Source organism: Myotis brandtii, unplaced genomic scaffold, assembly GCF_000412655.1.
Source record: "Myotis brandtii unplaced genomic scaffold, ASM41265v1 scaffold53, whole genome shotgun sequence".
NCBI lineage: Eukaryota > Metazoa > Chordata > Mammalia > Chiroptera > Vespertilionidae > Myotis > Myotis brandtii.
The window spans coordinates 2,445,844-2,458,763 of NW_005369942.1; the positions used below are offsets into that span (position 1 = coordinate 2,445,844).

Below are 12,920 nucleotides of genomic sequence, written 5' to 3' on the forward strand. Positions count from 1 at the left end.
TTTTTTTCCCTTCTTCTGTAATTTGTCTCCCCTTTGTCGTGGCACGCTCAGAGAAAGTGCATGCAGGGGATGAAGAGGAGGAGGGAGCGGGAGGGCAGGGGAGGCGCAGTCTAGGAGCTGCTTCCCACCCTTCTCTCCTTCCCGCGCCCCCGGCCTTCGCCTTCCCCCTCCGCCTCCCTCCCCTGCCGCCGCCCTCGCTTTGGGGACTCCATCAGCCTCGGATTTGGAAAGCACGCTGATTGGCTGGAAGCGGTTCAACACACGCCGGGCAAGAGCGCTTTGTCTGAGTTGAAGTGAAGTTGTACAGATTTGAGACCGGAGTCAGCGATCACGGCTGTTTAGTCTGCAGCCGAGCGGAGACCGGGAGGCGGGATCGCCGGGAAGGATCCGCCGCGGACGCTGCCGCCACCCGCCCTGGATGGATTCCGAAGACGCGCCGGGAACACCGCGGAGGTGACGCTCGGATCCGCCGGCCAAGCGGACGGACAGCCAGCCAGCCAGCCAGCCAAGCCAATGCGAGCGCCGGCCTCCATGCCGACCGTATCTGGAAGCCGCGACACGGTGTGTATAAAACAAAAGTTTGCGAGCTGTTCATTGCTGCTGTGTTATTAAGAGCCGCTTGCAAGTCTCAAGTAACAGATGTAGCTTAGCTGTAAGTTGCCAGAGGAAGTTGGGGGAATTGCTTTGCTGTTGTAACTTGCTTGGTGAAAGGAACCTCGTACACCGATCTGTGTGCCAAATGAATGCTAAGATGCACTCTAGACTCGTTTTTGCACTCCTGGTGGTGTCGTTCAACCCCGATGTATGGGGCAAGAACTTGAAATACAGGATTTATGAGGAGCAGAGGGTTGGATCCGTAATTGCAAGACTATCCGAGGATGTGGCGGATGTTTTAGCGAAGCTACCGTATCCTTACGTGCGTTTTCGAGCCATGCAGAGGGGGAATTCTCCTCTACTGGTAGTAAACGAGGATACCGGGGAGATCAGCATAGGCGCGAAAATTGACCGGGAACAGCTATGCCAGAAAAACTTGAATTGTTCCATAGAGTTTGATGTGATCACCCTACCCACTGAGCATCTGCAGCTTTTCCATATTGAAGTTGAAGTGCTGGATATTAATGACAATGCTCCCCAGTTCTCAAGACCTCTCATCCCTATTGAGATATCAGAGAGTGCAGCGGTTGGCACTCGGATCCCTCTGGACAGTGCATTTGATCCAGATGTTGGGGAAAATTCCCTCCACACATACTCTCTCTCGGCCAATGAATTTTTCAGTATTGAGGTCCGGACCAGGACAGATGGAGCCAAGTATGCAGAACTCATAGTGGTCAGAGAGCTGGATCGGGAGCTGAAGTCCAGCTATGAGCTCCAGCTCACTGCCTCAGACATGGGGGTGCCTCAGAGGTCCGGCTCGTCCATCCTAAAAATCAGCATTTCGGACTCCAATGACAACAGCCCTGTTTTTGAGCAGCAGTCTTATATAATACAACTCTTAGAAAACTCCCCCGTTGGCACTTTGCTCCTAGATCTGAACGCCACTGATCCAGATGAGGGCGCCAATGGGAAAATTGTATATTCCTTCAGCAGTCATGTGTCTCCCAAAATTATAGAGACTTTTAAAATTGATTCAGAAAGAGGACATTTGACTCTTTTCAAGCAAGTGGATTATGAAATTACCAAATCCTATGAGATTGATGTTCAGGCTCAAGATCTGGGTCCAAATTCAATTCCAGCGCATTGCAAAATTGTAATTAAGGTTGTGGATGTTAATGACAATAAGCCTGAAATTAACATAAATCTCATGTCCCCTGGGAAAGAAGAAATATCTTATATTTTTGAAGGGGATCCTGTTGATTCATTTGTTGCATTGGTCAGGGTTCAGGACAAGGATTCTGGGCTGAACGGAGAAGTAGTTTGCAAGCTTCACGGACATGGTCACTTTAAACTTCAGCAGAGTTATGAAAACAACTATTTAATCTTGACCAATGCCACACTGGATAGAGAAAAGAGATCTGAATACAGTTTGACTGTAATTGCTGAGGACAAGGGGACGCCCAGTCTCTCTACAGTAAAACATTTTACTGTTCAAATCAGTGATATAAATGACAATCCACCTCACTTCCAGAGAAGTCGATATGAATTAGCAATCTCAGAGAATAACTCGCCAGGGGCATTTATCACCACTGTTACAGCCACAGATCCTGATCTTGGAGAAAACGGGCAAGTTACATATACTATTTTGGAGAGTTTTATACTGGGAAGCTCCATAACTACATATGTTACCATTGACCCATCTAATGGAGGCATCTATGCCCTCAGAAACTTTGATCATGAAGAAGTGAGTCAGATAACTTTTGTGGTTGAAGCAAGAGATGGAGGAAGTCCGAAGCAGCTTGTGAGCAATACTACAGTTGTGCTCACCATCATTGATGAAAATGACAATGTCCCTGTGGTCATAGGGCCCACACTGCGCAATAATACGGCAGAAATCTCCATCCCCAAAGGGGCTGAAAGTGGCTTTCATGTCACAAGAATAAGGGCAATTGACCGAGATTCTGGTGTGAATGCTGAACTCAGCTGCTCCATAGTAGCAGGTAATGAGGAGAATATCTTTGTAATTGACCCACGGTCATGTGACATCCATACCAATGTGAGCATGGAATCCGTTCCCTCCACAGAATGGGAGCTCTCAGTTATCATCCAGGACAAAGGCAATCCTCAGCTGCATACCAAAGTCCTTCTGAAGTGTATGATCTTTAAATACGCAGAGTCAGTGACAAGTACAGCAAAGACCCCAGCAAGCCAGGAATCTTTGGATGTCTCCATGATTATAATTATTTCCTTAGGAGCAATTTGTGCAGTGTTGTTGGTTATCATGGTGCTGTTTGCAACCAGGTGCAACCGAGAAAAGAAAGACACGAGATCCTACAACTGCAGGGTAGCAGAATCAACTTACCAGCACCACCCCAAAAGACCATCCAGGCAGATTCACAAAGGGGACATTACACTGGTGCCTACCATCAATGGCACTCTACCTATCAGATCTCATCACAGGTCGTCTCCATCCTCATCTCCTACCTTAGAAAGAGGGCAAATGGGCAGCCGGCAGAGTCACAACAGTCACCAGTCCCTCAACAGTTTGGTGACAATCTCATCGAACCACGTGCCAGAAAATTTCTCACTAGAGCTCACCCATGCCACTCCGGCTGTTGAGGTAAGATCATACACTGCACCAATTCACTGACAAAGTAGCTGCTAGTGCACAGAAGTTGTGTAAGTGTTAGTTCTGGAGTGTTTCCTTTAAGAAGTAACAGTACTTACAATATGCAAATTAAGTAGGATACAAAGTTACATTATGCATATGTAGGAAGTACCCACACCTGAGCATACTGTTTCAGGTTTCTCTTAAAGAATTTACTTGCATGTATAATATTGAAAAATAAATGAAGCTCACAAAGGACTGATTAGAATCCCCATACTTCCAAGATTAAGATACTGGAAGCAAAAAAATAAAGGGACTTGCTTTATTGTCATAGGTGTGGTCTCTACAAAAAAAAAAAAAAAGAAAGAAAGAAAGAAACCCAAACAAACAAAAACCTGAGTTGAAATTTTTCTGACATGATTTTAACTGCATGTGTTACAATGTTGTATGTTAGAGTATTTTCTCTGCATTTTTATAACTGGTCACTTTAAGCTGAACTATAAAGGAAATAGACCTGTAATTTATAAAGGAGTCTTCTTTCAAAAAGAAAAAGAAACCCGTTGTATTAGGTCATTCAGATCTCTCTGGGATGTATTCAGTCATATCCAGTGGCTGGCTGCATAGTCTGCCACAGCTCAGCACATGCAAGTGTTTAAAAGGGAGAGGACATGTTCATTGTTTTTCCTTGCTGAAAGCTTGTGAGTATTGGGGGTTTGTTTCCAGGAATCAGTTCTGTCTATTTGGTTTCCAGCAGGTCTCCCAGCTTCTTTCAATGCTTCACCAGGGGCAATATCAGCCAAGGCCAAGTTTTCGAGGAAACAAATATTCTAGGAGCTATAGGTATGAATTACTCTTGTGTTGCCTATTAAGTGTCAAATAACATGGATGCTAAAGAATGAGCACTGTACCTTCCCTGATTTATCTTTCTAGATATGCCCTTCAAGACATGGACAAATTTAGCTTGAAAGACAGTGGCCGTGGTGACAGTGAAGCAGGAGACAGTGATTATGATTTAGGGCGAGATTCTCCAATAGATAGGCTGCTGGGCGAAGGATTCAGCGACCTGTTTCTTACAGACGGAAGGATCCCAGCAGGTAAGGGGGTAGTGAGAGATCAATCCTTATTTTCACATCTATTGTACCAGTGAGGTGAACAATTTCTCCCACGCTTATATTCTCTTTGTCCTTTGCACTGAGTCTCTGTAATCTGCACACTATTAGCAATGAACACAGACTGAAACACTTTCAAGTTATTTTCTCAAAATTCATGTGAAGCAGTGGGTAGAGAAGGAGTAAGTATGAAAGCTTAACAAGACAAGAAGAAAGGCGTGGGCAGAGAGGGATAGAAAACCACACTGCTTTCCTCCTTTTCCTACCCCATCCAATCCTGTCAGAGGACACTCTTGAGCAACTCTCTATAAAATTATGGGGTGGCTGTTTTCATTGAGACAGCCTGTTTTGGTGCATGGTGGTGAACTGGACTATAATTTGGAGGACACATTTCCTGTGATGGAAACCAACTCACAAAAATCAGAGATGAAAATATACTAGGAAATGGTATACTTTACTCACTAAAAATAGGAGAGAGAATATATCTTTGTAGGTGGTATGCATAGAATATTTGTCACCACCTTTCATTTTATGTCTACACTGGAGTGCAAGAGAAACAGGAATCCAAGAGAGGAATTTATAAGTATACAGCTGAATGGAGGAAATCCTAGTCAGTTATGAGCCACTTTCTCCTTAGTATCCCTTCTCTCTAATTGTGCAGTAGCAACTCTCTGAACCAACTGGGTAAATACTGACTGTCATTGAAGCGACCCTGTGACTAAAGACTGTAATGTTCAATCAACTCCTAGGAACACACAGATGTTCCTTTGGCTATGTATGTTTCTAAATTCTACTGACTGTTGATCTAGTGACTGCCATTTGGTAAATGAAAGGCAAAAGAAAACTGTATTACCCGTCTGAGTTCCATAAAACATCTATTTTCTAAATTTAGTTCAGTAAAAGAGTTTGGGGACTAGACATGTGGGAGCTTCAGAGAGCCACAGAAATTCAAGCAAAATTAGTAAATAGAAACTCGAGCTGTCATGGTTATAGTAGCAGTGGTAGCAGTAGCTGCGGGAGCATTAGTCACAGCAGTCACAGTAGTACTTGCCAGTGATGTCCCAATGCTTACACCAGATCCACAGGTGTTCGACACTTGCACTGCTTCTCCTACTTGGACATAGGAATTAGTAACAGTAGTTCATTGTTATTACATTAATAGATACTGCATTTCTGGCAGGATGGATGTATGGAAAGGACTTCTAGTTACATACGGGGCTACATGAGAGCCCGTTTGCCCACGTGTCTTTGTGTTTTTTTTAATTCATAGATTTCCTTGACCAATTTAAAGAGAAAGCTCTGGAAATATAGTGGGATATATATGGCTTCAGACAACTTGCTAAAAGAGAATCAGTTTTATTATTCTTACCCATGAAATGGATGTATGTGTGTGTGTGTGTGTGTGTGTGTGTGTATAAAATGTGTGTATCTATCTATCTATCTATCTATGAATAAAATGGCTGAATTTCCATGATTTTATGACACTGACAGAACTCTAATTTTGAATACTGTTCTCTAATTTTGAATATTTTGATTTACCAAATTACATTATTTCATAAGGCATAAAAGTAACTTCATGGGCACAATGTCAATATTTCCTTATGTGTTATTTTTTAATTATATGAAGTCTATTCATTGAAATTTTAATTTAGCAGCATAGTTAAAAAGAGAATAACTACCTTTACTTATATAACCCAGCCATTTGGGGACCTAAATACTGCCTAAAGTCTTTTTAAATTCTGAAATTGTATAATTCTAATACCTAACCATGGTCTAACTTAAAAAAAAAAAAAGATCAAGACTTATTTCACTCTTTTCTGTATTTTCAAAGTTACCAACATCAGATATGTTCATGACAGAAGTGTTATCTGGCACTTGAGTTTAAAAAATTAAAATTAAAATAAATGTTAAAGAATAAAGATATTGAGGAACAATAGATAGATATAAAGCCTAGATATTAGTGAGTCTTATATAGTGACTGACTTTAGATCTCTTCTAAGTTTACATTTCTTTTCAAAGTTAATGGCTCACTTTTATATTGTCATTAATAATACCACTTAATATATAGGCAGCCTTTAAGAAACAATTCCATATTTACACAATCATACTAATCCAGGTGTGTAGTAGAAGAGCTATATTGCTGGTGTATGGCATTGTATGACAACTGATTGTGTTACAGTAGATACATTTCTGCATGACTAGCTACCTGCCTCCCTGTGGGGTGTGGTGGCAGGTATAGTGTGCCAGGATTTCACCAATGATACATAAATCTGTTTTAAGCTTTACTCATGTTTGGCTAGTAGGGAAAGAAATATGTATATTAAGTATCATACAGAGATAACCATCCTTTCATTATGACCATCTTCCTGATGATACTTCACCAATTTTCTGGTTAATTATTCACCCCAAAAGCTTCTGCCAGCACTTTGGGGTATAAAACTTGTGTCTTGTGAACTTATATTCCCATGAAATATCCGAAGTAGGAAAAAAGTAAGTCCACATCTGAATGCCATTAATAGAAATCAGTGCAGTTTCGAAAGCATGTGTATTTTTAGGCCTTAAGTGTCTTATTTCAACGTTTTTTTTTTCTGCATTAAACTGTGATCAAATATAGATCATGTTGTGTTGCATTGCCTGCCAACAGGGTCATTTCTGGTCATTCTTTCTATTAATTCCCACAGACATGTCCTGCATTCTGAGCAGTAAAATCAGCATACATTTTTATCTGTTAGCTCATGTTTGTCAACATATTTTCTTCCTGATTCATTCAACTTTGAACTGCCGTACTATTCACATTCCTGCAAAATCTCCGTTTTCCCAGTGTATTAGCTGCACCAGGGTGATTTATAAAGGCTTTTGATTTTGTGATGCTCCTTCCTGGTTGAGCTCATTCCACTTTTCACCAATCTGCCCTCAATGATTATTTAATTCAAACAGTCCTTTTTAATTCTGAGTTCTCTTCATTTTCATGGCTGGTATCCTAGTTCTGACCTTTCTGCATGGCTGAATTACTGTGCAAGCATATGAACTGATATTCTCTCTCTAGTAACTCCTCCCTTTGCTAAATCTTTCATAGAGTTTGATCACCTTTTTCATAGCATTTTAATTTATATTTTTGGTTCAAAATCAATAATTGACTTTTTTTTGGCCCAGCAACATCTATGAAACCTACTTATCTTGGCATTCTAAGGCCAGTGAAATCCACTGCTAGTTTAACTCTCAATTTTGGCTTTTTGGGGTGTCTTTTCAATAGGTAGGGTTACTGCTTAGTATAACACACCAATCCTTCGCTCATGGGCTTTTCTACCTAAAACACTGGCTTCTCTTCACTTTGTCTATCATCTCTCAAATTTTGTTTCATGTTTCTCTTTAACGACTTTAACCTCCATGTCCACTATTTTTTCTTTTCTTGACATGCTCTCAGCATCATATTTTGGCACTCTAATTGACATTTAGGGCCCTGTTTGCTACCCTTGACTCAGAACTACATCTGAAACCATGTAAGGACACATGGGAGAGGCTCTTAATGAAGAACTGATTGATCACTCACTGACTAATGGCGTGGAAGAAGTTAGGCACACATTTTTTCTTCTACTATTTGATGCTTACCTCCTGCCCTACCTATAAGGTTCATATAGTTCAGTGATAATATTGATAGTCATGTAGTGGGAAAGAAGAATTCTGTTTGCCTCACATCCTCCCCTCCCCAGGGGAAATTGCACCACCAGGCAAAGCTTTAAAGGAAGGACAGAGAGATCAGCCACTTACACCACTTGCCAACAAGTCCTATTCATTGGACATGGTATGGAACCTCTATAGCACTGAGTTACATGTGCACTGGAAATGTTTCAAATAACTGAGTCTCCAGGGAAAATATTGAAAATGTCAGGGAAACTGAAAAATGCCCTCTTCTGCAACCCTGCCCTTCCATCTCCATTTTTTTTTTTGCCATCTCTCCCTCCATGAAATTTTCTTTATCAATTTTTCATATTTTCTGAATTTTTAAATTTGTGTTAATTTACTATTTTAGAATTAAAGCCCCATTTATTGTGAAGTTGTAAAATAGCATTCCCTGTTTAAAAAACACACCCTATGACCAAAGTAATTTGTAAACATGAACTATCATTTTAATCACCCAGGTTGTATTCAGGTTTCTAGAAATGTGCTCATGCTCAGGATTCTTAGAAGCCTGTGTAATTTTTGTCTCCGTTGTCATTAAACATTAAAATAAAATAAAGTCAGTCAAACAATGAAGCCCTTCCCACAGAGTTAAAGGCCAGAAAATGAATAAAGGTGCCATCAGGTCTGTTTCCCTTCTTTGTAACAGGATGTGAATAAGACAACATAGACAAGTCTCCTTTCCATTTTCAGAGACCTGGGGAATGAATAAAAACTTTCATTACCACTTTGCTAGCTATTTCACTGCTTGGAAAACCTCATTGCTATTAAAGTATTCCAGTTACTTTCAACTCCTTTTGGTTTTGTCCACATTCATTGCTGAACAATCGTTGGTATTTTCAAGTTGCAATAATGCATGAGGTCAGCACATCTACACATGCTTTTATTCTTAAATCATCCTTCCTCATTTAAGCAACTTTTCTTCATAGCAAAATTACACAAAGATTCTCAATGTTCGCCCTCTTTCTCTTGGCCCACATTGACTCCTATGGAATCAGTATTCATACTATCTCTGCATTTTCTTTACTTCCTTTGTATTTTCAGCTTTTTTTTTTTTTTTTTTAGCAATCACACATTTTTTTCTCACTCACAAAACTTGCTCTTATTTTCCTGGATAAGTATCCAGAAGTGGGGTTGCTGGATAATATGGTAGTCCTATTTTAAATTTTTTTGACCTACCTCCTTACTGTTTCTCATAGTGACTGAACCATTTTTGCATTTCCAACCCAGTGTACAAGCGTTCAATCTCTCCTCATCCTCACCAATACATGCTATTTTTGTTTTTTTATAGCAGCCATCCTGACAGGTTTGAGGTGAAATGTCATTGTGGTTTTGAGTTGTATTTCCATGATGATTAGAACATATGTAGTGAATGCTTATTCTCTGCAGACAGTTTACCCCGTGCTGAGGATACAGCAATAAACACAATAGGCAACTTGCTTCCACTGACAAGGTATTTGGCATTGTTTAAGAGTCATCCTTTCTAGCAAAAATTTCACAGGAAGAGAAATATGTCTTAAGTAGCCAAATCTATAGAATCATTTCTAAATATGTAAGTATGGCTGATAATGGTTCAGTTTTCATTCAAATCTAAGAAAATTACTTTAGATCTGCATTCTGTCATTTGCTCTAAAATGAAAATTGTGATATTAAAGAGACCTTATTGTCACTGAAAGAGGTAGATGATTTTTGGACTGTAATTGACATCTTCATATTTCCTGGTTGTTATGTAGTTTAGTTATTGTATTTTCCAAATTTAGAGATTTTTCTCCTCTTTATTTTTCTGCTTTTCTCATCATCTATTCTTTCTATGAGTGTGGTCACTCACATTCCAATAGGACATCATAGCAACTGGAAGAACTAATCAGTGGAGTTTTCATATTCATCTTTTGATGACTTTTCCATCTATTTGATTTTCAAACCAGATGCCTGGTAGTTGCAGATAATTTGCACTGCTAGTTTAAATAACAAGTCAATAAATAATCCAGAATACCTTTAAGAGAGATCAATAATATAATGACCTGATAACTCACTATCTTCTCAATGCTTGCATTAAAAGTAAAGTAGGTCAGATAGACTTCACTACCTAGAAAGCTACTCAAAGGTATTACTTGAGGATTATCGTGTTGCATTATGAAGTTATGGATTTCTCCTTACAGCTCTGGTGTTCTTTAGAATTTATGTTCAGCAAACATTTCATCCTCACCTTAACTCCTTTTCAGTCATTCTCATGTATAAGTTATTAATCCATTGTCTCATTACTTGAGTAGCAGAAATGATATTCCTGAGAAATATGAGTCATAATCTTCCTTTTCTTATTTGATGAGCAAGAAAGAAAATATATATGCTGGGTCCATAAAACTAGCATTCAAATCAAAGCCATAATTATAGTTCATCTAATGTGTAAAATAATGGGTTGATATCAGGGTAGGAATTTAAACTATCTCATTCTATTTTTTTTAATAAAATACATTTTTCCAAGATTTTGAGTCATAGTAAGTGTACTCATGAGTCCCCATTGTTTCCCTTGAGAGCAGCCATGAGGCTGTGCACGGAGGAGTGCAGGGTCCTGGGACACTCTGACCAGTGCTGGATGCCACCTCTGCCCTCACCATCCTCTGACTATAGGAGCAACATGTTCATTCCAGGGGAAGAATTCCCAGCGCAGCCCCAGCAGCAGCATCCGCACCAGGGTCTTGAGGATGACACCCAGCCTGCGGATTCCGGTGAGAAGAAGAAGAGTTTTTCCACCTTTGGGAAGGACTCCCCCAAAGAGGAGGACCCCGGGGACAAAGGCACTTCATCTCTGCTCTCAGAAATGAGCAGCGTGTTCCAGCGTCTCTTACCCCCTTCCCTGGACACCTATTCTGAGGCCAGTGAGGTGGATCGGTCCAACTCTCTGGAACGTCGGAAGGGACCCCTGCCAGCCAAGACTGGGGGCTACCCACAGGGCGTGGCAGCCTGGGCGGCCAGTACCCATTTTCAGAATCCCACCACCAACTCTGGGCCCCCCCTGGGAACCCACTCCAGTGTGCAGCCATCTGCTAAATGGCTGCCGGCCATGGAGGAGATCCCCGAAAACTATGAAGAAGATGATTTTGACAACGTGCTCAACCACCTCAACGATGGGAAGCATGAACTCATGGATGCCAGTGAGCTGGTGGCTGAGATTAACAAGCTGCTTCAGGATGTCCGCCAGAGCTAGGGGATTTGGGCCAAGCATTTTGGTTTCCAGATACATGGAAGTAGGGGACAGAGAAAACCCTGAGAGAAGCGGCATTGCCAAATTGTTGCATTTATCATAAATGTGTCTGTGTATATTGAATATTAAATACTGTATTTTCGTATGTACACAATGCAAGTGTGATGATTTCAATCTGTATTTTAAAAATACATTTGTACCTTATATTTATGTGTAATTTAACAGACAAATTTTATTTTTTTACTCCCATGACAAACATGTCTTTCCTAATCACGTAGAAAGTAGCCACTGTTCAATTCTGATATACTATTCAACCATCAAGTATAGAGGCACTGCTTAGATTAGTTATGTTGGGGGAGAAATTGTTATGCTATAGGAACAGCCCCACTAAAGCATTATAGAATTCTTTCTTCTATTAAGGGATCCAACTTTTTCTTCAATACTTTTTATAATTAAGCATCAATAAAAATGTTAAACTATTTTATTATTGTTGTTGTTATTATTTTTACTGCTCTCTGCTAGTTCTGGTAGTTCAATTCTCACAGCAAAATTGAAACATGAGGTGAAATGTTATTTCAGAACTAGGCAGTCTCTTTCACAGTCAATGGTGAAAATAGAACCAGAGTCAATTTTTCCTGACTCCCAGGCCCCTGCTATTCCAGGAGATCACACCGGCCTGTACTTGAGAATATTTCTCCTAAAGTATTATTGTCTATTTATAATCAAGGTAAACAATAAATTTCATTCCATCCTCGTAACAGGAGATGTGCTCCAAGGAAATGGACTCTGTCCTTTAAATGGATACAGTATGTATTCTAACAGCATGAAGTATTAATGGACAAAGGCAATTATGTCAGTATCCCTCCTGGGGTAGTAAATATAATCGATTTATGCTGCAACTGCTCTATTTGAATCTTCCCCTCTCCGTTCACAATACTTGAACATTTTTATCTTTGCAATGTTGTGGTTGTTGTTGTTGTTTTTGCTATAGTATTCACTTTTAGCTTTTGTCTCCAGTGCATGATCTCATATTTTTGCTTTTATATTTAGTATAAGAACGTTTATAAAATTACATTTTTGCTATTGCAATTCTGTTTTATTTGTTGTGTGACAAATGGCAAATTATTTATTGTGCTGTTATCTCTCTGTGTGGAATGCTTTGGTAAAAGAGATTGTGATTATGATTGTTCTCATTTATGACCAGGCTTCTATTAGTGCTTTTTCTATGAATACCCCATCTTGATTGTACTCTCCAGAAAATATTACTGTCAATGAAAATAAAAGAAAAAATTAAAGTAAAACTAAATAACTGTCCATAAATCAGAGTCCTATTCCTATATATATGTTCATAAGCTTTGCATGAAGCATTTCCTTCATGAGAATATAATTCAATGTTAGGTTTTGAATGGTAAGCAGGGAACATTCAGCCTGGCCAGTGTGTCGCAGTGGTTGAGCTTCAACCCATGAACCAGGAGGCCAGGGCACATGCCTAGGTTGCGGGCTCAATCCCCAGTACAAGAGGCAGCTATCCATTATTCTCACCCTTGATGTTTCTATCTCTCTCCCTTCCTCTCTTAAATCAATTAAAAAACCCCCACACATTTAATTTAAAAAAAAAGAGGGAACATTCAGCTGGCTTGGCTAACAAGAAAAACGCAAGGGAAAAGGATTGAATTTGAGACCTGCAACGGGAATGAAAAGAGTCTATAATATTCCCAGTAGATTAAAT

The 12,920-nt window shown here is 39.9% G+C and overlaps 1 protein-coding gene across 2 annotated transcripts; it reads left to right on the top strand.

Annotated features, from left to right (window-relative positions):
• The first annotated feature begins 571 nt into the window (after nt 1-571).
• On the top strand, nt 572-12,485 carry PCDH18 (protocadherin 18). 2 transcript variants are annotated; one of them, XM_005877741.2, is made up of 4 exons: nt 572-3,214; nt 3,957-4,042; nt 4,133-4,296; nt 10,527-12,485. In XM_005877741.2, exons 1-4 carry the CDS (start codon nt 740-742, stop codon nt 11,192-11,194), a joined length of 3,393 nt encoding a protein of 1,130 aa, XP_005877803.1. In that variant the 5' UTR covers nt 572-739; the 3' UTR covers nt 11,195-12,485. The 2 variants fall into 2 exon arrangements, with proteins under 2 accessions (XP_005877803.1, XP_005877802.1); XM_005877740.2 differs by having other exon boundaries at nt 577-3,214; nt 3,954-4,042; nt 10,527-11,345.
• Nucleotides 12,486-12,920: the final 435 nt, after the last annotated feature.